This window comes from Panthera pardus, unplaced genomic scaffold (assembly GCF_024362965.1).
Source record: "Panthera pardus isolate Hobbes unplaced genomic scaffold, ASM2436296v1 HiC_scaffold_24, whole genome shotgun sequence".
Classification (NCBI taxonomy): Eukaryota; Metazoa; Chordata; class Mammalia; order Carnivora; family Felidae; genus Panthera; species Panthera pardus.
Genome location: NW_026526810.1, coordinates 136,047,965 through 136,067,963, shown reverse-complemented (window position 1 = coordinate 136,067,963; position 19,999 = coordinate 136,047,965). Strand labels below are relative to the sequence as shown.

At 46.2% G+C, this 19,999-nt stretch overlaps 1 protein-coding gene across 5 annotated transcripts in view; it reads right to left on the bottom strand.

Moving 5' to 3' along the window:
• TECPR2 (tectonin beta-propeller repeat containing 2) overlaps positions 1 to 19,979 on the bottom strand; it is a 104,758-nt gene extending 84,779 nt beyond the window's left edge. For 4 of the 5 annotated variants that reach the window (XM_019462306.2, XM_053889834.1, XM_053889835.1 and 1 more), the window contains exons 1-2: positions 19,862 to 19,979; positions 6,090 to 6,380 (exon numbers count right to left, since the gene is read on the bottom strand). In XM_019462306.2, the coding sequence (XP_019317851.2) occupies positions 6,090 to 6,308 (219 nt within the window). In that variant the 5' untranslated portion in view covers positions 6,309 to 6,380; positions 19,862 to 19,979. Of the gene's footprint in view, positions 1 to 6,089; positions 6,381 to 7,991; positions 8,088 to 19,861 lie in introns of all 5 variants that reach the window. The other variant, XM_053889833.1, reaches the window with a different exon arrangement.
• Between the last annotated feature and the right edge of the window lie 20 nt (positions 19,980 to 19,999).

Below are 19,999 nucleotides of genomic sequence, written 5' to 3'. Positions count from 1 at the left end.
CGAAAATACCTAGAAACATTTAAGAAGACTCTAGTAAGATATTCATCAAATTCAAAAGAATTGTTTCACTTTTATCCTTTTACTAACACAGAACCACAGTTTAAAGTTTAAATATTTACATAACTATTTGATGATCCAAAAGTTAAATCAAAGCATCCCCTTTTCTGGAATAATTTCCTTAATTCCATAGGGCAAATTGGAGTAGGGAACATCCACTGGACTTGAAGGAAGTCCCTAGGGCCCGGGACACCACCACTAGAGAAATCTTAGAGACAGAAGGCAGATTACCTACAAAGGAAAACAATTCGATGGCCAGCAGGAGTCCCAGCAGTGGAGATGATGATATAATACGTTTAAAGTGTTGAGACAGAATAAACATCTGAAGTGAGGTAGGGATCAAGTTTCACTTTCCCCCAAATACTCATATCCAAATGTCCCACACCATTTAGTAGAACAACCTTGTAATAGCATCTTTGCAAAACCTCAAGCGATCATATATGTATGGATTTTCTGGGTTCTCTGTTCTATTCTTTTTGATCTGATCTCTTTATCTATTCTTGTGCTAACAACCACAATCAGCTTAATTACTGAAGGTTCATAAGCCTTGCTAACCCAGTAGAGCAACCCCTCCCATCTTGTTCTTTTGCCATTAGTATCTTGACTCTTCTTGAGTCATTACAATTGCAAATACAATTTTAAATTACCATTAGTTAATGAGTTGAAGCAATCCATGCTGAGGATACCAGTGAAACCCTATACCGCAATGCTACTGACATGCCAGAATTTAGATCATAGGATCCTAATTAGTCAGTTAAGCATCCAACTCTTGATTTCAGCGCAGGTCATGATCTCAAGGTCTGTGGGATCGAGTCCCAAGTCGGGCTCTGTGCTGGGCATGGAGTCTGCCTAAGATCCTCTCTCCCTCTCCTTCTGCCCCTACCCTGTTTTCTCTCACGTGCATGCACTCTCTCTGTTGAAATAAATGAGTAAACTTAAAAAAAAAATACACACACACACACACACACACACACACACACACACACACACTTGGTAAAAGTCAAGGAAACATTCATAATATTCTGAAGCATGAGTTTCCTGACTGGAAAACATCACAGACATGTTCCCATGCTCAGGCCTCTCCTTCCCTCCACTGGGAATATTCTGCCCCCGCTGTTAACAGCACGTCCATCATGCTGCTCACTGTCTTTGGGTCTCCATTCAGCTGTCACCGCTCAGCGAGCCCTTCCCTGAACTTCCTATTTAAAATTGCAACGCCTCGCGCTGCAGCTCCTCACCCCCTCCTCCGCTTTATTCTCCCCTCAGACCCCCTTCTTGTTCGTCTGTGTGTTGGCGGCTCTGGCTCCCCACTAGACTCCGAGTCCCCTGAGGGCAAGGGCCTTGCCTGCCCTGTTCTGTGCCTCTCCAGGACCTCAAGCGGGCCTAGCACACGGTGAGCACTGGGTACTTTTTTCTTTTTTAATGTTTATTTATTTTTGAAGGAGAAAGAGACAGAGTGTGTGTGGGGTGGGGGTGGGGGGGTGGGGGGCGGTGCAGACAGAGAGGGAGACAAAGAATCCCAAGCAGGCTCCAGGCTCTGAGCTGTCAGCACAGAGCCTGATGCAGGACTCGAACTCACACACCGCGAGATCATGACCTGAGCCGAAGTCGGACACTCAACCGACGGAGCCACCCAGGTGTCCCCGCACTGGGTACTTATTGAATGAACTCCTGGAGACCCAAGTGCAGACAAGCTGCAGAAGTGACAACCAGGTAGCGCAGAGACTGCTCTGGGGGCGAATCCGTGGAATTTCCGCCATTCACTGAATGCTAAGGAGAGAGGTTATACAATTACTTTCCAAAGAGAAAATCAGAAGCTCAGGTCAACTTATCGTTCCCGTCTGTTCTTACGTATTTCACACCCATATATTTAACAAGTTTATAACATTTTTATACTCGTTATTAGCTCCTCACAGTTTCTTGTGCTTTTGGCACGAGCTAGAAGAACTTCTTGTGTCTCCATCTGCCCTCTCCCACTAACTCGTGTAGGAAAAAAGGTTTCCAAAAGTATTATTCTTGAAAACACACGACAGGCTGTATTTAGCACATATAAGGTCTGCTTTCCTTCTTTAGAAACAGAACTTCATTTAAAAACATCATCTTTCATCCATGCCATACATGGGTTCATGAGAGGGTAGACTAACTTTTATTTTTATTTACCTTCCTATAAAATCTTAGATTTCCCCTAAATGAAACTAGTTGATGCATGTCTCAATTTTCACTTGGAAATTCCAGAGACTCTGAATCTGGTTTCCACTGTCTTCCAAATCCAGACTTTTGTGGAGGCCCTGTCTTCTCTCATAGGAAGTGAGCATAATGGTCAGGCAACCAGCTGTGTGGCGTGGAGCAGGAATCTTACCATTTCTTTATTTGAAAAACATGGGAATTGTGCCAAATTATTCTTTTTGTTTGTTTGTTTGTTTATTTAGTTTTGAGACAGACAGAGACAGAGCATGAACAGGGGAGGGGCAGAGAGAGAGGGAGACACAGAAGCAGAAGCAGGCTCCAGCCTCTGAGCTGTCAGCACAGAGCCCGACGCGGGGCTTGAACTCATGGACTGTGAGATCATGACCTGAGCCGAAGTCGGACGGACGCTCAACCGACCGAGCCACCCAGGCACCCCTGTGCCAAATTATTCTAAGACCTAGCCAGCTCTGAAGACAAAAATGACCAGAACAACAAAACAGTTAATCCATCTCTAGGATCACGTAGCTAATAACCGACAGCCAACACTCAAAACAGAGCTTTGTGTTGTTGTGTTGATGCAAGTAAATACGGGGGCGCCTGGGTGGCTCGGTCAGTTGAGCGTCCAACTCTTGACTTTGGCTCAGGTCGTGCTCTCACAGTTTGTGAGGTAGAGCCCCACATTGGGCTCCGTGCTGACAGTGCACAGCCTACTCGGGATTCTCTCTCTCCCCCTCCCTCTGCCCGTCCCTCACTCACTCTGTCTCTCTGTCGAAAATAAACTTCAGAAACATTTAAAAAAAAACCCAAAACAAGGAAATAGGAAAACATTCTTGTTACCAAAAAATTCTAATGATTCCACCGCATTTAAAGAAAACAAAAAGATACTTCTTCACACCCCCTCCCTTAGCCTACCCCATTCTCAGGCCCCACAGAGATTTAGAGAATCATGATGGAGAGTCAGGAGTGCTCCTGCAGACCTTTTCCCGTATATTTTACAGACAGATATTTAGCTTTCTTTTCCCACCCCAGTATTCTAATTCCAAATTCCGCGTTCTTTCCAAAACGGAATTTTTATTTTGCACTTCCTTTGTGGTTTTCCACAATTACGGGTTTGTATTCTACACCAAATGGGTGCTTGGAAAATCTTTTGGATACTTGGGGCTGTCAAGTTTGGATTTTGGCCCCAGTAAAATACATTTTTTTCTGATCCCTCCGTAAGAGAAAGCCAGCGGACATATACATATAATATATGACTTTTCCTGGAGTCCCCTCTTCATCTGCTGGTTCCAAGAATTTGTACTTGATTCTCCCAAATCTGGGCACCCCTGGTGCTAGGACATCACCTCCTTCAAAGCTCATGGGGCTCATCATAGGATAAAGAGAAAGCTAATTCTAGGTAAAACTCTAAAACTGACGGTCAGGGGTAACTGTAGTTTCATTCTGGGGAACATTACACTCGCTTTTCTCTAAGTTTTTGTGAGTTTGGTGGTGAACTTTAAAAAACAGTCATATAATCATATTTTAAAAAGGACAATACAATGGTATCAATAAGCCACATGTGTTTTATAAAAGAGAACTGGATTGAAATGCAACCCGAGTAAAGGGTCTGAATTCACACTTGGCCCCTAGCCCACACAGCCCACAAGGGTCCCCGAGCTGACCCTGCCGCAGAAGCAGGTTCCAGCCTACAGTCTCATGTTCGAGGCCCCACCCGCCTTTCTGGCCTTAACCCTTGCTGCTCCATATCCTTGCCCTGTGTTCCACTTCCATCCAAATACACTTTCTGGAACACACACACACACACGTGCGCGCGTGCTCCAACACTACACCTTAATGCCAAAGATGACCTAGCAGTGAATTAAAACCTAAGGGGCTAGCAAATGTACCCTGCAGTGTTAGAGGTCAGAAGAGCAGGCACCCGCGAGAGGAGTACTGACTGGCAGCCGGCGCTGGGAGTCCACTGGACTGCTGAAGACGTTCTGCATCTTGATCTAGGGATCACACGGCTGTACAACTAGGCTAATTCACCAAGTTGTACATTTGAAATTTGTACGCTTTATGTCAAGTACACTTCAACTAAAAACTGAGAAAACAGAGTGAGACAGAGAACCAAAGTCTGCTCTACTTTAAACTTGTTGAGACACGTTTTATGACCCAGAATATGGTCTCAGTGAATGTTCCACGTTTATTTACGAAAAACACACCCTCATCTGCTGTTGGGTGGAACGTTCTGTAAATGTCAATGAGACAATGTCAGCTGATAGTGTCACTCAGCTCTTCTATATTTCTATATCCTTGAGAGACGAGTGCTGAAGTCTCCAACTAGAATTGTGGATTTCTTGATTTTTCAGTTATGAGACTTTTTGCTCCGTCTATTGTGGAGTTTGCTTGTTAAGGTACCTACACGTAAGGCTGCTCTGTCTTTTCCAACGGAATGGCTCTCTTTAACCCTAGTTATTTCTTTGCTCAGACTACTTTGATATTCACATCGCCACTCCAACTTTCTTTTAATTAGCATTTACATGACATACCTTTCTCCATCCTTTTAATTTTTTTTTAATGTTTATTCATTTCTGAACAACAGATAGAGACAGAGCACAAGCAGGGGTGGGGCGGAGAGAGAGGGGGACACAGAATCTGAAGCAGGCTCCAGGCTCTGAGCTGTCAGCACAGAGCTCAACGCGGAGCTTGAACTCACGGACCACAAGATCATGACCTGAGCTGAAGTCGGACGCTTAACAGACTGAGCCACCCAGGTGCCCCCATCCTTTTAATTTTTAATTGAGTTTCTTATGAACAATATATAGTTGGTTCATAATTTTTTTCTCCATTAGAGTAACTTCTTTTAATTGATAAGTACAGATCATTTCCACTTAATTATTGATACATTTTAATCAGGTCTATCATTTTGTTTTCTTTTTTCTTTTTTTACTGTTTATTTCTTCTGAAAGAGAGAGACAGAGTATGAGTGGGAAAGGGGCAGAGAGAGAGGGAGACACAGAACCTGAAGCAGGCTCCAGGCTCTGAGCTGTCAGCACAGAGCCTGATGCAGGGCTTGAACCCTTGAAATGTAAGATCATGACCTGAGCCGAAGTTGGACGCCCAACTGACTGAGCCACCCAGGCACTCCTAAACACAAAAGTCTTGTCTAAAGACGTCCATAAAAGCCCACTAACTACAGGAATAGTAGAGCCACACCAGGCCATGAGGGAGAAGCCATAACTCAGTCACCCTGGGAGTCTCTCACAACAGCCGCGTACTCAATAAACCACAGATATTGACTAAGTAGGTGAATTTGACGATGATGTGTCAATATTTATTTAGTGCCTACCAGCATCTACAATACATAGACATGCAATGCCTGAAGTCAACCAGCACAGAACAGAGGTTGGCTGAGATTCTAACAGCAATGTTCTATAAGGAGAGATCTTATTTCAGATGTACCTGTTTGGGTAGCTAGCCAATACTGATACTAGTCCTTTCTTCATAATAATTTCAGCACAATAACTAGAGATCATTTAACCGAGTCAGTCAAGGTACCCTGAGAAACAAAAATATGTAGAAGAAAGTACCAACTTCCAAAGTTTTCTATTACATATTAACACTAAAATGTTCTCTTTTAAAGTGGTGCTAAACTTCTAGAGGCAGGGGGAAAAAAGTAAAAACAAAAATAAACCAACGTCTTTAGCTATATCCCACTTCAATTAAAGATGGTTTTCAAGTAGCGTTTGGGTGAGATACCGAGGCCAAATCGGAAGTAAATTACCCCATCCTAGGAGACACGAGCGTGTCCAACGTCGGCCATGCCTCTTGCATACTAAGGAGTAAAGAAAAGCAAGACTCACCTCAAAGTTGTACTTCTTCATCTGGTTGAGGTGTCTGCAGTACAGATAGAGCATGCCGATGCTGCTGCCCACCGCGATGTAGTCCCCATTGGTGTCGAGAGCTGTGAGGTAGACCACGACGGAGCGGAAACCCTTCTGCACCTTTGTGGGAATGGCATTGAGGAGATAGTACAAAGGGCAGAACTCTCTGAAGGTGACTGGTTCTGATACTGATGCCATGGCCGAGGTTTCCGCAGATGATCTTCAGGCAGGAGAAGGAATGTTTGACTGGCATCTGGGGAAACCTGGGGGCTAAAGAACAAGGCGTTGTAATTCTTTCAACGTCTGGTCACGCCAAAGAGAAGTCATGTTTAGCGGTGGGCTTGAGGAACTTGCAGGTGGGGAAAAATTACAGCTGTGGCTTATTTCAATGGAGAAAGTAAACCAGGTGTCATTAAGATCACTTCGAGCACTTTAATTCAACGTGCACGTCAGTATGTACTGGCCTCTATAATTTATACTGTGCTAATAAATACTATGGAGAAACAGAAAGAATATTAGAAACAGTTCTTATTCTCGAGCAGTTCATGATCTAGCCAGGCAGGCAAAAGAAACAGTGAAGAGGGGCGCCTAGGTGGCTCAGTCGGTTAAGCGTCCGACTTCGGCTCAGGTCATGATCTCACGGTCTGTGAGTTCGAGCCCCGCGTCGGGCTCTGTGCTGACAGCTCAGAGCCTGGAGCCTGTTTCGGATTCTGTGTCTCCCTCTCTCTCTGCCCCTCCCCTGTTCATGCTTTGTCTCTGTCTCAAAAATAAATAAACATTAAAAAAAAAATTTAAAAAAAAAAAAAGAAACCGTGAAGACACACAAAACCACATGTGATTGGGTGCGAAGCTGTAGGTCTTGATAAGCGGGAGAGAGTAGTGGGAAAGGCTTCACTGGAAACATCCTGAAGTACAAAGCTCGTGAGGACGGACGGAACATGAAGAGAAAGAGGAAAGCCATTGTCCCAGGAGGACAACGAACCAGTCCTGGTGTGGCAATACACTCGCTGTGTCGAGACAGCAGAGAAGCACGTCCCCCAGCTGGGTGCCTGCAGCCCCCTCGACGCTCGGAGCCTCCGCGATGCACCTGCTCCACCCTGACACCCGCACCTCTCGGCACTCTGAGTTCAAAGCCTCCCGCAATAAAGAGACTCGGTCCTCACACAGTGTGTTGTCATTCATGAAGGGTTCAGCCACTCATTTACTCCTTGTCCCACCTGTGAGATCACTGGCGTCACCTCCAACTCTGAGAAGAAGGGCCTGAGGACCCAAGGGTCACAAGACTGGCCCGTGACCACAAAGCCGAGACCCGAGTCCAGGTCCGGAGTCTTCCCAGTCGCGCCATCACAGCTCTGACAGACAAGCAGCAGCTACAGGCGGTGCCCGATCTGATCAGAGCTGGAGGGGTATATTCTAGCCCTTCAGTTCTACGGAGACTTTAAGCCCCTCTAGTAAGAACTCGTTAGGATCCCGGATCTGCGGTCTGCTGAATGGTGGCTTTTTGATTTCTATAAAGCTGACTGACCAACTTCAAGTTCTCTTATAACGAAACTCACACCCGACTCATTCTCACCCAGGGGCCCCAACACCGGGCTGTCCCTCCCACCTGGAATGCTCTTTGTCCAGGTGTCACTCAGATTTTGCTTCTTCTCAGCATACGGGTGTCTGCTAAAATGTCCCCTTATCCACGAGGTCCCACCTGACCATCCCCTGCAATGCGCTTCCTACCACCGCCACCAAGCACGCTCTGCTCCCCTCTCTCTGCTTTACTTGCTCACACTTCTTCTTCCTTCTCTTTTCACTGGCCGTCTCTGCCTGACCCCCTCTACCATCACCGGTCTGTAAGGCCCACAGGAGCAGGGCCACGTCTGCCTCACTCACCTCTGTAGCCCCCAGCACCTAGAAAAGGATCAGGCATATCAGAGGCACTCAGTAAGTATTTGCTGAATAGATGAATGAGTTGTGTACGAGGAAAATCTGCAAGGAAGGAAGGAGTGACAGGAGCGGAAGACCAACAAAATAATCACTTTTTCTCCAATCTTGCCTCAACTCACTGCAGGAATAATACCCCCCTGGATCTCTGTGGCATACCCAGCGATCCAAGCATTTTCAGATTCCTGTTTCATTTGATAATCACAATAGTCGATACGAAGAAGCAAGTAGTGTAATTTGTGAGAGCTCCCCTAATGGTAATAATAAGAATCACATCCCTCTGTGATGGTTAAGAAAATTGACTGGGGCCCCTGGGTGGCTCCGTTGGTTGAGCAGCTGACTCTTGATTTCGGCTCAGGTCATGATCCCAGGGTTATGGGATCGAGCCCCATGTTGGACTCTGCGCTGAGCATGGAGCCTGCTCAAGATATTCTCTCTCTCTCTCTCTCTCTCTCTCTCTCTCTGGGCACCTGGGTGGCTCAGCCAGCTAAGCATCTGACTCTTGATTTTGGCTCAGGTCATGATCTCACAGTTCGTGGGTTCGAGCCCCGAGTTGGGCTCTGTGCCGACAGAGTGAAGGCTGCTTGGGATTGTTTCTCTCTCTCTCTCTCTCAAAATAAACAAATATTAAAAATATATATATATTCTCTCTCTCTGCCCCTCTCCCCCTCTCGTGCGTGCTCTGTCCCTCTCTAAATTTCTTTTTTAACCTTAAAAAAAAAGAAAGAAAATTGACTGATACATCCCTTTGTAGCAGAGGTTGAAGCTCTGGGAGGTTCCGAAATGTGCCCAAGCTCACATAGCTTCAGTGTATGTGCCGCTGAAGTGAGCACACACATAGCTTTAAATGGCTGACGCAACAGGCATCTGGATGGTGAATGCTGTGCCGTCCATACAGCAGCACGGTTCATAAACCTATAACTAGGCAAGGGCAAGACTAATCCTTGATTTATGCGAGTACTCCAGAAAGGTGAGCGAGACTCAGATGATGCAGGAATCAAATGAAAATGAAATGGCTTCATGCACTCAAGTGAAAACCGTTGCTGACAGATACCACGGGAAAGGAGGTAGATCGCTTAAGGACATGGGACAATAATCCAAAATGCAAAGAATGACAATAGCAACAGCACTAATCGCTAATGCTATTACTTCACAGAAACTATCCTTAGCACACTAACCCATTAAATCCTCGCCAAATCAGGACCACTGTTATCTCCATTGTACAGATGAGGACACTGTTGCTATTTCAACAATCTTTCCATCTTCAAGCATAAGGCAGCATAGGAGCAGTTAAAGGCTTTGTTTCCTTGATGGGCGTGTACATGCGAACACACCGAGAAGCCATAATTTATACAAAGTTTTTAAAATGAAATTTTTTTAAAACAGTTATAAATGTTCACCATCAAAAAACTGAGGGGTGCCTAGGTGGCTCAGTCAGTTCGGTGTCCAACTCTTGATTTCGGCTCAGGTCAGGATCCCACAGTGGTGGGATTGAGCCCCACGTTGGGCTCTGTGCTGAAGGTGGAGCCTACTTAAGATTCTTCTCTCTCTCTTTCTCTCTCTCTGTCCCTCTCATCTCCCCACCCCCAGCTCGAAGGCACGCACACTCTATCTCAAATTAACAAAAAAAACTGAGGGGCGCCTGGGTGGCTCAGTCGGTTTCAGCTCATGTCATGATCTCATGGTTCATGGGTTCGAGCCCCACATCGGGCTCTGCGCTGACAGCGCAGAACCTGCTTGGGATTCTCCGTCTCCCTCTCTGCCCCTCCCCCCTTCTCTCAAAACAAACTTTAAAATTTTTGAAGTATGGAAAATTACAAAGAACTAAATAAATGGCATTAATAATCCCATTGTACGGGGGTGCCCAGGTGGCTCAGTTGGTTGAGTGTCCGACTTTGGCTCAGGTCATGATCTCACGGCTGGTGAGTTGAGTCCCGCGTCGGGGAGTCTGTGCCGACAGCTCAGAGCCTGGAACCTGCTTGCGATTCTGTGTCTCCCTCTCTCTCTGCCCCTCCCCCACTCACGCTCTGTCTCTCTCTCTCTCTTTCAAAAATAAATAAAACATTAAAAAAATAATAATCCCATTGTACAGAGACATGCTACATCTACAGGTAGTGACAGACACATATATGCAGACACACACAGCTTTTCACCTTATAAACCAGAAGCATTTGCCATTTCATTAAATATTCCACCAGAACACGATTTTTAATCTGTACAGAAAAGCTGCAGCGAACACACTCTATGCATAAACCAAAATTTTCTGAACCAAAATGTTCTAATTTCTGCTTTAGTGGACGAGGCCTCCTCGGAAGCAAGTGGAAGGACTAAGCACTTCACAAACGTCAGCCAGTACTATTTCCTCCTTTCAAAGCCATTTTCCTCAAAGCAGCTCTGTCAAATTTAAAATTCATTCCCTTGATCTGATACCATTCACTTGTCAGCTCCATAATCTCCATACGAAGGAATCTGAGACTGCGGCCTGGTTACAAGGGGCCGGAGGATACGCCTCGAAACTCATCTGCAGGGCAGGTACACTATTCTAGCTTGGATTATACGTTTACTTGCGGTGGCTCAGGAGGTATTCGTGGAAGGACAGAGTCCCTGGAATCATCTCTCTGGTGCAATCAACAATAACACTATCAACTTCAAAAATGTGTAAGGATCCCTTCACTTGCAGGCCCCAGCACAGATTAAAAATTATCACAATTCTGTGGCAGATAATGGGCAGTATAATCAAATTTTGCATCAATTTTTGGGGCTGAAATCCTAGCATTCGTGCCTGACTTCTCCCTCTTCTTTACCCCCAGAGCAACCCCTCACCTCGTTCCATCTACTCTGTTGCCTAACCTACCTCACACCTGGCCCCTTCTCACCAGCTGTGGCCATGACCAGGAGGAAGCCATCACGTGTCTCACCTGGGCCTCTGCGACATTCTTCTAATGCCTGCTCTCCTGCTCCCACAGCTGCCCTCTAGAACCTAAGCTCACACACAGCAGTGGGAATGAACTCTGTGACTTCATCGGAATTAAAAACTTTCGTGCTCCAAAAAACACCACCAAGACACTGAAAAGACTACTCACAGAATTGGGAAAAATATTTGTTAATCACATATCTCATAATGCATTTGTATCCAGAACATATAGAGAACTCTTAAAAATCAATAACAAAAAGACAATTCTTAAATGGACAAAGGATCCGAATACATGTTTCTCCAAAGAAGACATAAAAGTGGCCAATAATTTGGGGCACCTGGGGGGCTCAGTCAGTTGAGCATCTGACTTCAGCTCAGGTCATGATCTCACAGTTTGTGAGTTCAAGTCCCGTGTTGGGCTCTCTGCTGTCAGCCCAGAACCCGCTTCGGATCCTCTGTCCCCCTCTCTCTGCATCTACCCTGGTTGCACTCTTTCTCTCTCTCTAAAATAAACAAACATTAAAAAAGTGGCCAAGAAGCACAACAAAGATGCTCACCATCGTTAATCATCAGAGAAATGCAAAATGAAACCACAATGAAACATCACTTTAATCACTAGGATGGCTATAATAATAATAAAAAAAGATATGTGTTAATAAGAATGTGAAGAAACTGAAACCCTCATACGTTGCTGGTAGAAAATAAAATGATGCAGCCACTATGAAAGGGCCTAGCAGCTCTTCAAAGGTTAAAGAGAGTTACCACATGACCCAGCAATTCTACTCCTAGTTGTATATCCAGGAGAAATGAAAACATATGTCTACACAAAAATTTGTCCACAAATGTTCATAATATTACCTTCATAATAGTAAAAATTTAAAACAACACCAATTGTCCATCAAAACAACAGTATATCCACACCACGGAATATTATTCAGCAATAAAAAGGAATGAAGTTCTGATCCATGCATAACACGATGAACCTTGAAAACATGATGCTAAGTGAAAGAAGCCAGACACACAAAACCACATACTGATTCCATTTATATGAAATGCCCAGAATAAGCAAACCTAAAGAGACAGAAAGTAAATCAGTGACAGCCTAGGGCTGGAAGAAGATGGGAATGTGGGTGGAGGTGACTGTTAAATGGTATGGGGTTTCTTTTTAGAATGACGACAAAACTCTAAAACTGATTGTATTGATGATTACATATCTCCACGAATACACTAAAAACCACTGAACTATATACTTTATTTTTTAAATACTTTGCACAAGTTTTTCTTAAAGTTTATTATTTTGTGAGAGAGAGAGCAAGCGGGGAAGGGGCAGAGAGAGAAGGAGAGACAGGATCCCAAGGAGGCTCCACACTGTCCACACAGAGTCCCATGTGGGGCTCAAACCCACGAACCGTGAGATCATGACCTGAGCCAAAACCAAGAGTCGGATGCTTAACCAACTGAGCCACCCAGGCGCCCCAACTTGTACACTTTAAATGGGTAAATTATATGGCATGTAAATTATACCTCAATAAAATTATTGCAGAAAGAAGAAAAAGAAGGAACAGCTCTCCAACACCTATTCATCCTAAAAACTTCAGTAAACTAGGAATAGAGAGAAATTTCCTCAAGTGGACAAGAGATACCTATAAAAAAACAACAGCTAATAGCACACTTAACGGTGAGAAACTCAAAGCTTCCCCACTGTGATCAGGTGCAAGGGAAGGAGCTCCCTATCTCACCACTCCTTTTCAACATCACACTGGAAGTCCTAGCCAATGCAATAAGACAAGAAAAAGACACAAAAGATAGAGTAGAAAAGAATAAAACTGTCTTTGCAGATGACATAATCATCTATGTAGAAAGCCTGAAAGAATCAACAAAAAACTGAAACTAATAAGCAATCATAGCAAGGTGATGATACAAGCTTAACATACAAAAGCCAACTGCTTTCCTATATACCAGCAATGAACAAGTGGAATTTGAAATTAAAAACACAATTCCATTTATATTAGCATTCCCCCAAATGAAATACTTATGCCTAAATCTATCAAAATACGTATAAGATCAATATGAAGAAAACTACAAAACTCTCACGAACAAAATCAGAGAACCAAATAAATGGAAAGATACCCCATGTTCATGGGTAGGAAGATTTGAAACTGTCCAGATGTCAACTCTTCCCAACTTGATTTACAGTTGGGAATGCAATCTAAATCAAAGTCCAGGCAAATTATGTTGTGGTTATTGACAAAACTATTTTAAATTTACACGGAGAAGCAAAGAACCAGAATAGCCACGAGCCAACACAATACTGAAGGAGAAGAACAAAGCTAGAGGACGATACTACCTGACTGCCAAACATACTCTAGAGCTATAGTAATCAAGGCAGTGTGGTATTGGCAGAACAAATAAATCAACAGAACAAAATACAGAGCCCAGAAACAGACCTGCCCGAATATAATTAACTGATCCCTGACAAAGGAGCCAAGGCAATGCAATGGGGCACATGTTGTCTTTTCAACAAACAGCGCTGGAACAAGCAGACGTCCACATGCAAAAAACAAAGAAAGAAAGAAGGAAGGAAGGAAGGAAGGAAGGAAGGAAGGAAGGAAGGAGAAAAAGAAAGCAAGAGAAAAAGAAAAAAAAGCAATCTAGATACAGAGCTTATACCCTTCACAAAAATTAACTCAAAATGGATCACAGGCTTAAATGTAAAACACAAAACTATAGGGGCACCTGGGTGGCTCAGTCGGTTAAGCGACTGACTTTGGCTCAGGTCATGATCTCGCGGTTTGTGGATTCAAGCCCTGCGTCGGGCTCTGTGCTGACAGCTCGGAGCCCGGAGCCTGCTTCCAATTCTGTGTCTCCCTCTCTCTCTGCTCCTCCCCCGCTCACACGCTGTCTCTCTCTCAAAAATAAATGAAGATTGGGGCGCCTGGGTGGCGCAGTCGGTTGAGCGTCCGACTTCAGCCAGGTCACGATCTCGCGGTGTGTGAGTTCGAGCCCCGCGTCGGGCTCTGGGCTGATGGCTCGGAGCCTGGAGCCTGTTTCAGATTCTGTGTCTCCCTCTCTCTCTGCCCCTCCCCCGTTCATGCTCTGTCTCTCTCTGTCCCAAAAATAAATAAAAAACGTTGAAAAAAAAAAATTAAAAAAAAAAAAAAAATGAAGATTAAAAAAAAATTTTTTTTTAAACACAAAACTATAAAACTCCTACAAAATAACACAGGACAAAACCTGGATGACGTTGAGTATGGTGATGACATTTTATTTTATTTTACTTCACTTTAAGTAGGCTCCATGCCCAGTGTGGAACCCAATGCAGGGCTTGAGTTCATGGCCCTTGAGATCAAGACCTGAGCTGACATCAAGAGTTGGACGCTGAACTGATTGAGCTACCCAGGCATCCCATGGTGATGACATTTTTAGATACAACACTAAAGGTATGATCCAAGGAAGAAATAACTGATAAGCTAGACTTCATTAAAACTAAAAAATTCTGCAAAAGAAAATGTCAAGAGAATGAGAAGACAAACCACAGACTGGAAGAAAAGATTTGCAAAAGACACATTTGATAAAGGACTGTTACCCAAACCGTATGAAGAACTCTTAAAACTCAACAATAAGAAAACAAACAACCAGGTTAAAAAATGGACCAAAGACCTAATAAGACACCTCACCAAAGAAGATCTACAGATGGCAAATAGGCACATGAAAAGATGTTCCACATCATATGTCATCAGGGAAATGCAAATTAAAATAAGATACACATGGGGCACCTGGGTGGCTCAGTCGGTTGAGCTTCCGACTCTCGATTTTGGCCCAGGTCATGATCACAGACAGGGTCCTAGGATCAGGCTCCACACTGACTGCTTAAGAGTCACTCGCTCTCTCCCTCTGCCCCCTCCCCCACTCGTGCACCCTCTAAAATAAAGAAAAAAATTTTAATTAAAAAAAATGAGATGCACGCCTATTAGAAGAGCCAAAATCCAGAACACTGACAACACCAGATACTGGTGAGGATGGTCCAACAGGGACTCTCATTCATTGCTGGTGGGAATGCGAAATGGTACGATCACTCTGGAAGACCATCTGGTGGTTTTTGTACAAAACTAAACATAACCTGGGGCACCTAGCTGGCTCAATCCATACGGCATGCAACTCTTGATCTTGGGATCGTGAGTTTGAGCCCCATGTTAGGCATAGAACCTACTTAAAAAAAAAAAAAACTAAACATAATCTTATGATATGATCCAGCACTTAGATACCCTGGTATTCACCTAAAGGAGCTGAAAACGTACATTCACACACAGACCTTTACTCAGACCTTTACTCATAATTGTCAACAGTTGCAAGCAGCTAAGATGTCCTTTAGTAGGTGCATGTATAAATCAACTGTGGTCCATTCAGAAGACAGAATGTTATTCGGCGCTAAAAATACATGGGCTATTAAATCATGAAAAGACAGAAAGGAACCTTAAATGTGTATTAATGAAAGAAGCCAATCTGAAAAGGCCACATCCTCTATTATTCCAACTATGTAACATTCTGGAAAAGGCAAAACACAATGGAGACAGTCAGAAGATCAATGGTTGTCAGGGGTGGCGGGGGAGGGGATGAAAAAACAAAAGCACAAGATTTTTAGGGCAGTGAAAATACTGATACCATAATGGCAGATACGTGCCATTTTACATTTGTCCAAACCCACAGAATGTACACCACCAAAAGTGAGTCCTAATGTAAACTACGGACTCTGGTTGATTATGATGTGTCCGCGTAGTATCATCAATTGTAACGAATGTCCCACTCTGGTGGGGGATGCTGACAACGGGGGAGGCGGTGTAAGCGCAGGGACAGGGGTATATAAAGTATTTCTGTACCTTCTCTTCAACTCTGCTGTGAACCTGAAACTTCTCTGAAAAGATAAAGTCTTTTTTTTTTTAATGTTTATTTATTTATCTTGAGAGAAAGAGCATGTGCACGAGCGGGAGGGGGATCAAGAGTTGGAAGACACCCAGGTGCGCCCCCCCTTTCAAGTTCCTTTTTTTTTTTGACATTTTATTTATTTTGGGGAGAGAGAGAGAGTGTGTGTGTGATTGGAGAGGGGCAGAGAGAGAGGGAGACACAGAATCTGAAGCAGGCTCCAGGCTCTGAACTGTTGGCACAGACCCTGACGCGGGGCTCGAACCCACGAACCATGAGATCATGACCTGAGCCGAAGTTGGCCGCTTAACCGACTGAGCCACCCAGGCACCCCAACGCCCCCCTTTTTAAAAAGAGTTCTCTGAAAGAGAAATGGGTGCATCTCATACAACCCATCCCATTCAAAATCCTTCAGGGGTCCCCCAGGGCTCAAATAACCAAATGCCTTTCGGTGGCCTCATCAGGCTCTGTGCCGCCAGCCTTCCTGGCTCCCCCATCACATCCCCATCCCTCCCCACCTGGCCACCAAGCTCTTGCGGCACTGGCCCCCTCTGTCCCTCCTCAGGCCTCTATCCCCTCTACTCCAATGATCCTTTATCTGACCCCACAAACCTGCCTTCACAAAGGCCCTCCCCGGGCAGATGGCTTGTAGTCCCTCCACCCCTCTTCCCTGTCCTGTCACCTTGTGTACGTCCTTCGTGATTCTCATTGCAACCTTCAGTCACTTTACCTGCTAAGCAGTTCAATGATCTCTCATGAAAATATACGCAACAAATGTAAACCCCAGTACCTAACAATATCTTTGGCACAGAGCAGATATTCAGTAAAGATTTGCTGATTGAATAAATAAGATGTTAATTCAGGTCTTACTGCAAAATAATATTCTCAATCCAATCTTTTTTTTTTTTTTTTTTAATGTTTACTTTTTGAGAGAGAGAGACAGAGAATGAGCAAGGGAGGGCAAAGAAAGAGAGGGAGACCCAGAATCCAAAGCAGGCTAGGCTCCAGGCTCCGAGCTGTCAGCATAGAGCCTGATGCCGGGCTCGAACTCACAGACCGTGAGATCGTGACCCGAGCTGAAGTCGGACGCTTCACCGACTGAGCCATCCAGGTGCCCCTCAACCCAATCTTTAAAATCAATAATGCTTCCTTGGTCACAAATATTTCCATTAAAAGTACAAAACATCACTCTACAACATTCTTCCAGTGAGGATGCTTCTCCCCACAATGGTGCCTACCATCGACCCCATGCACTGGAAGGGTGTCAGCCGCTCTCCATGCTGACAGCAAGCACCCTGATGCCACCTTGGTGGGCCGCTTTTCAAAACTGGAGCAAGGACTACAATGTACAGTCTACACCATTCACTCAGTACAGGAACCCTGCACTGCCAGAGCACTCCACAACTCAGATGCTTTAAGGACTGTCTCCAAAATCTCCAGGAAGACAATCAGTATCCCTGTTGTACAATCTGTTTTTGAAGTCTGGCTACAGCATCCATCACTCCTTCAAGTGTTAAAATCTCATGGCTGAGCACAATGGGAATGAAGTCATTTATCTCCCAGACGAATGTCACTGCCCCGCTGCCATGCCTGTTGGCTGGCTGGCCGGTGCACATAGGCTATAGCCTCACGGAAGCGTGGAAGGAGAACATTTTTTAAAAAGATGTGTATCTAGCCTGGTGCCAGGCCACCCTTCCTTCCACACACTCTACCCCGCAGCTGCAATGAGCTTCCCAGCACAGGCCCTGAACACACCAGGACCTGTTCGTCTTTGCAAAGGCCTCTTCCTCCCTTCCCGTCCCCCGCCCCCCCACACCCTGTAAGAACTCGTTCTCCCCTGGAAAACCTTCACAGCCTCTAACAGTTGGTCTTTCTCTGCTTTCGGAGAACACTGAGCACCTCGTCATCACACGGCACCTCATCTTTAGTTGTCTAGCTTCTTTCCTGGATTCTTTCTTCCCCCACATCCTTCTAGTCTACACACCTTGTGGTGCTTCGAAAGACCACTGGCGCACGGTACAATCAGCACTCGACACCTATTTGTAAACTAAGCTCTCAGAGCCCGAAGCCAGGATCCCCTAAGCATGATATTCCAAAACATAAGACCATTCTACCTCAGCTACACCCACCATCATGCAAAACCTCGTTGGTCTCTGAAGTCCAGGTCTTAGTGAACCTGACCACACACTTTGAACAACAGCTCGTGTCTGCCTCAGCAGAGCTGGGAACTCTTCCCTCCTGATTCTACCAAGCTCCTTGTGCTTCACTGTATCTAGAAATCTCTCCAGGATTGACACCAAAGCTCGTTTTGCTTATGTGTATCGGCCCTTCACTTTTCCAAGTTCAATCGACTGCTCCTCCTGACGCCTGCTACCTTCCTTTTTTCCCCACGAAGTTCCAGTAGCCGTTCTGTCCAAACTACACGGAAGCTAATATAAAATGACCTTCCTCAAACCTGAAGTGTTACCTTTCTAAAATGGAAAGCAGATCCAGAAGAAGACAATCTTCTATTGAAAATGATGATGTGGCCACAAAATAACTTAAACCCAACAAAAGCTACTGGCTAGTCACTCCTCCAGGGGGACTATCCTTATCCCAACTTCCCCACCATGGTCTCGGGTAAAGCAGTCCCTACACCCGCACCTGCTGGTTCTCCAACTAGAAAGCTCCCTGAGGGTAGGGACTAGAACCACAGCATCCCTAGAGCCTGGTATGTGGCAGGCATACAAGGGACTCAAATAATACCTGCTGAATGAACCAACAGGGGGTGTAAGTTGGGTTATCCAAAAAAAAAAAAAAAAAAACAAACCCACAAGGTCAGAGGCTTATCGAGGTGCACTCTGCTGGGTGTAAGAAAGTACAAACAGCCTTGCAGCTTAGGAGACCGGGAGACACTGGTGACGACACAGAATACAGGGGCTTTCCTCCCAGATTCTGCTCCCAGTGGGTTTACAGGAAGGGAGCCAACCCCAAGTGCAACTCATCCCTCCAGCAGGTAAGGCAAATGTGCACCCAGGCTGGGAACCCACATTCTGCCAACAGATGGAACAGAAGGAACGGGATAAAATTCCTGAATCTCAGCGGGAAAGTGAGGGAGAAGAAAGGGCAGGGAAGAGGAACGGGAGGACAGCGTGTGGGTAACTCAGCAGGGGCTACCCTTTACTGCAATGTGTCAGGTGCCAGCCAGGCTCGGTGCTTAGCGCTTTACCCGCACGGACCCGCTGGATCCTCCCACCAAGACAGAGGTAGAAACTATTATCATCTCCGTTTTACAGATGATGAAACTGCAGCCTGGCGAGGTGGTATCACTTGCCCCGAGCACACAGCTAGGAAGGGGCAGTGCTGTGACCTGAACCCGGGTCTCACTCCACGGTACCCCATTCTTTACGTCGCAGGACCTATTCTGCCTCCCAGACCCTCAAACAGGACTGAGGGAGGAGTCCTTCATTTACCCATTTAACGAACACCTACGGAGCACCTAGTAGGTGTGTGCCAAGGTCTGTGCCGGCAGTGCTGGCGCGCGGAGGAAGGCAGCGGACTGACAGGGTCGGGGGACAGAACGCAACGTCAATCACGAGACAGCGGCGCTGGGAGCCGCGGGCCGGCAGGCAGAGGGACGAGGGACGAGGGACGAGGGTGCGGCAGAGGGAGGGAAGGCGCGGAGTGGGAGGAGCGAGGGCCCGGGGATGGGGCCGGCCGGCCAGCGGGGCCGAGGACGTGTGGGCAACCACCGCTCCCCTCCGGGGACCGCTGGCTTCTGCCAGACCAGCCTGGCGCCTCGAGTGTTGTGGCATTCGGGCTCGGCCACCCGCCGGGGCGACGCGGGGGGCCGGGAGCGGGGGCGAGATGGGCAATGCGACCCTGAGGCGCCGAGGCGAGCGAAGGGCGGCCTGGGGGAGGTGTGAGCGGCGGCGGGGAGGCCGAGGAAGGGGCGCGGGCCGGGAGGCGGGGGCAGTGGGGCCCACGGCGGCGTCGCCGGACTCACCTCCCGCGACGGCCCCTCCGGACTCGTCGGTCCGGCTCGGCCGGAGGAGGCGGGGACGGACTCCGGGCCGCGGGGGCTGCCGGGAGACCGTTCCCTGGGCAACCGGGCCGACACTGCCGAGCGACAGCCGGAAGCTGA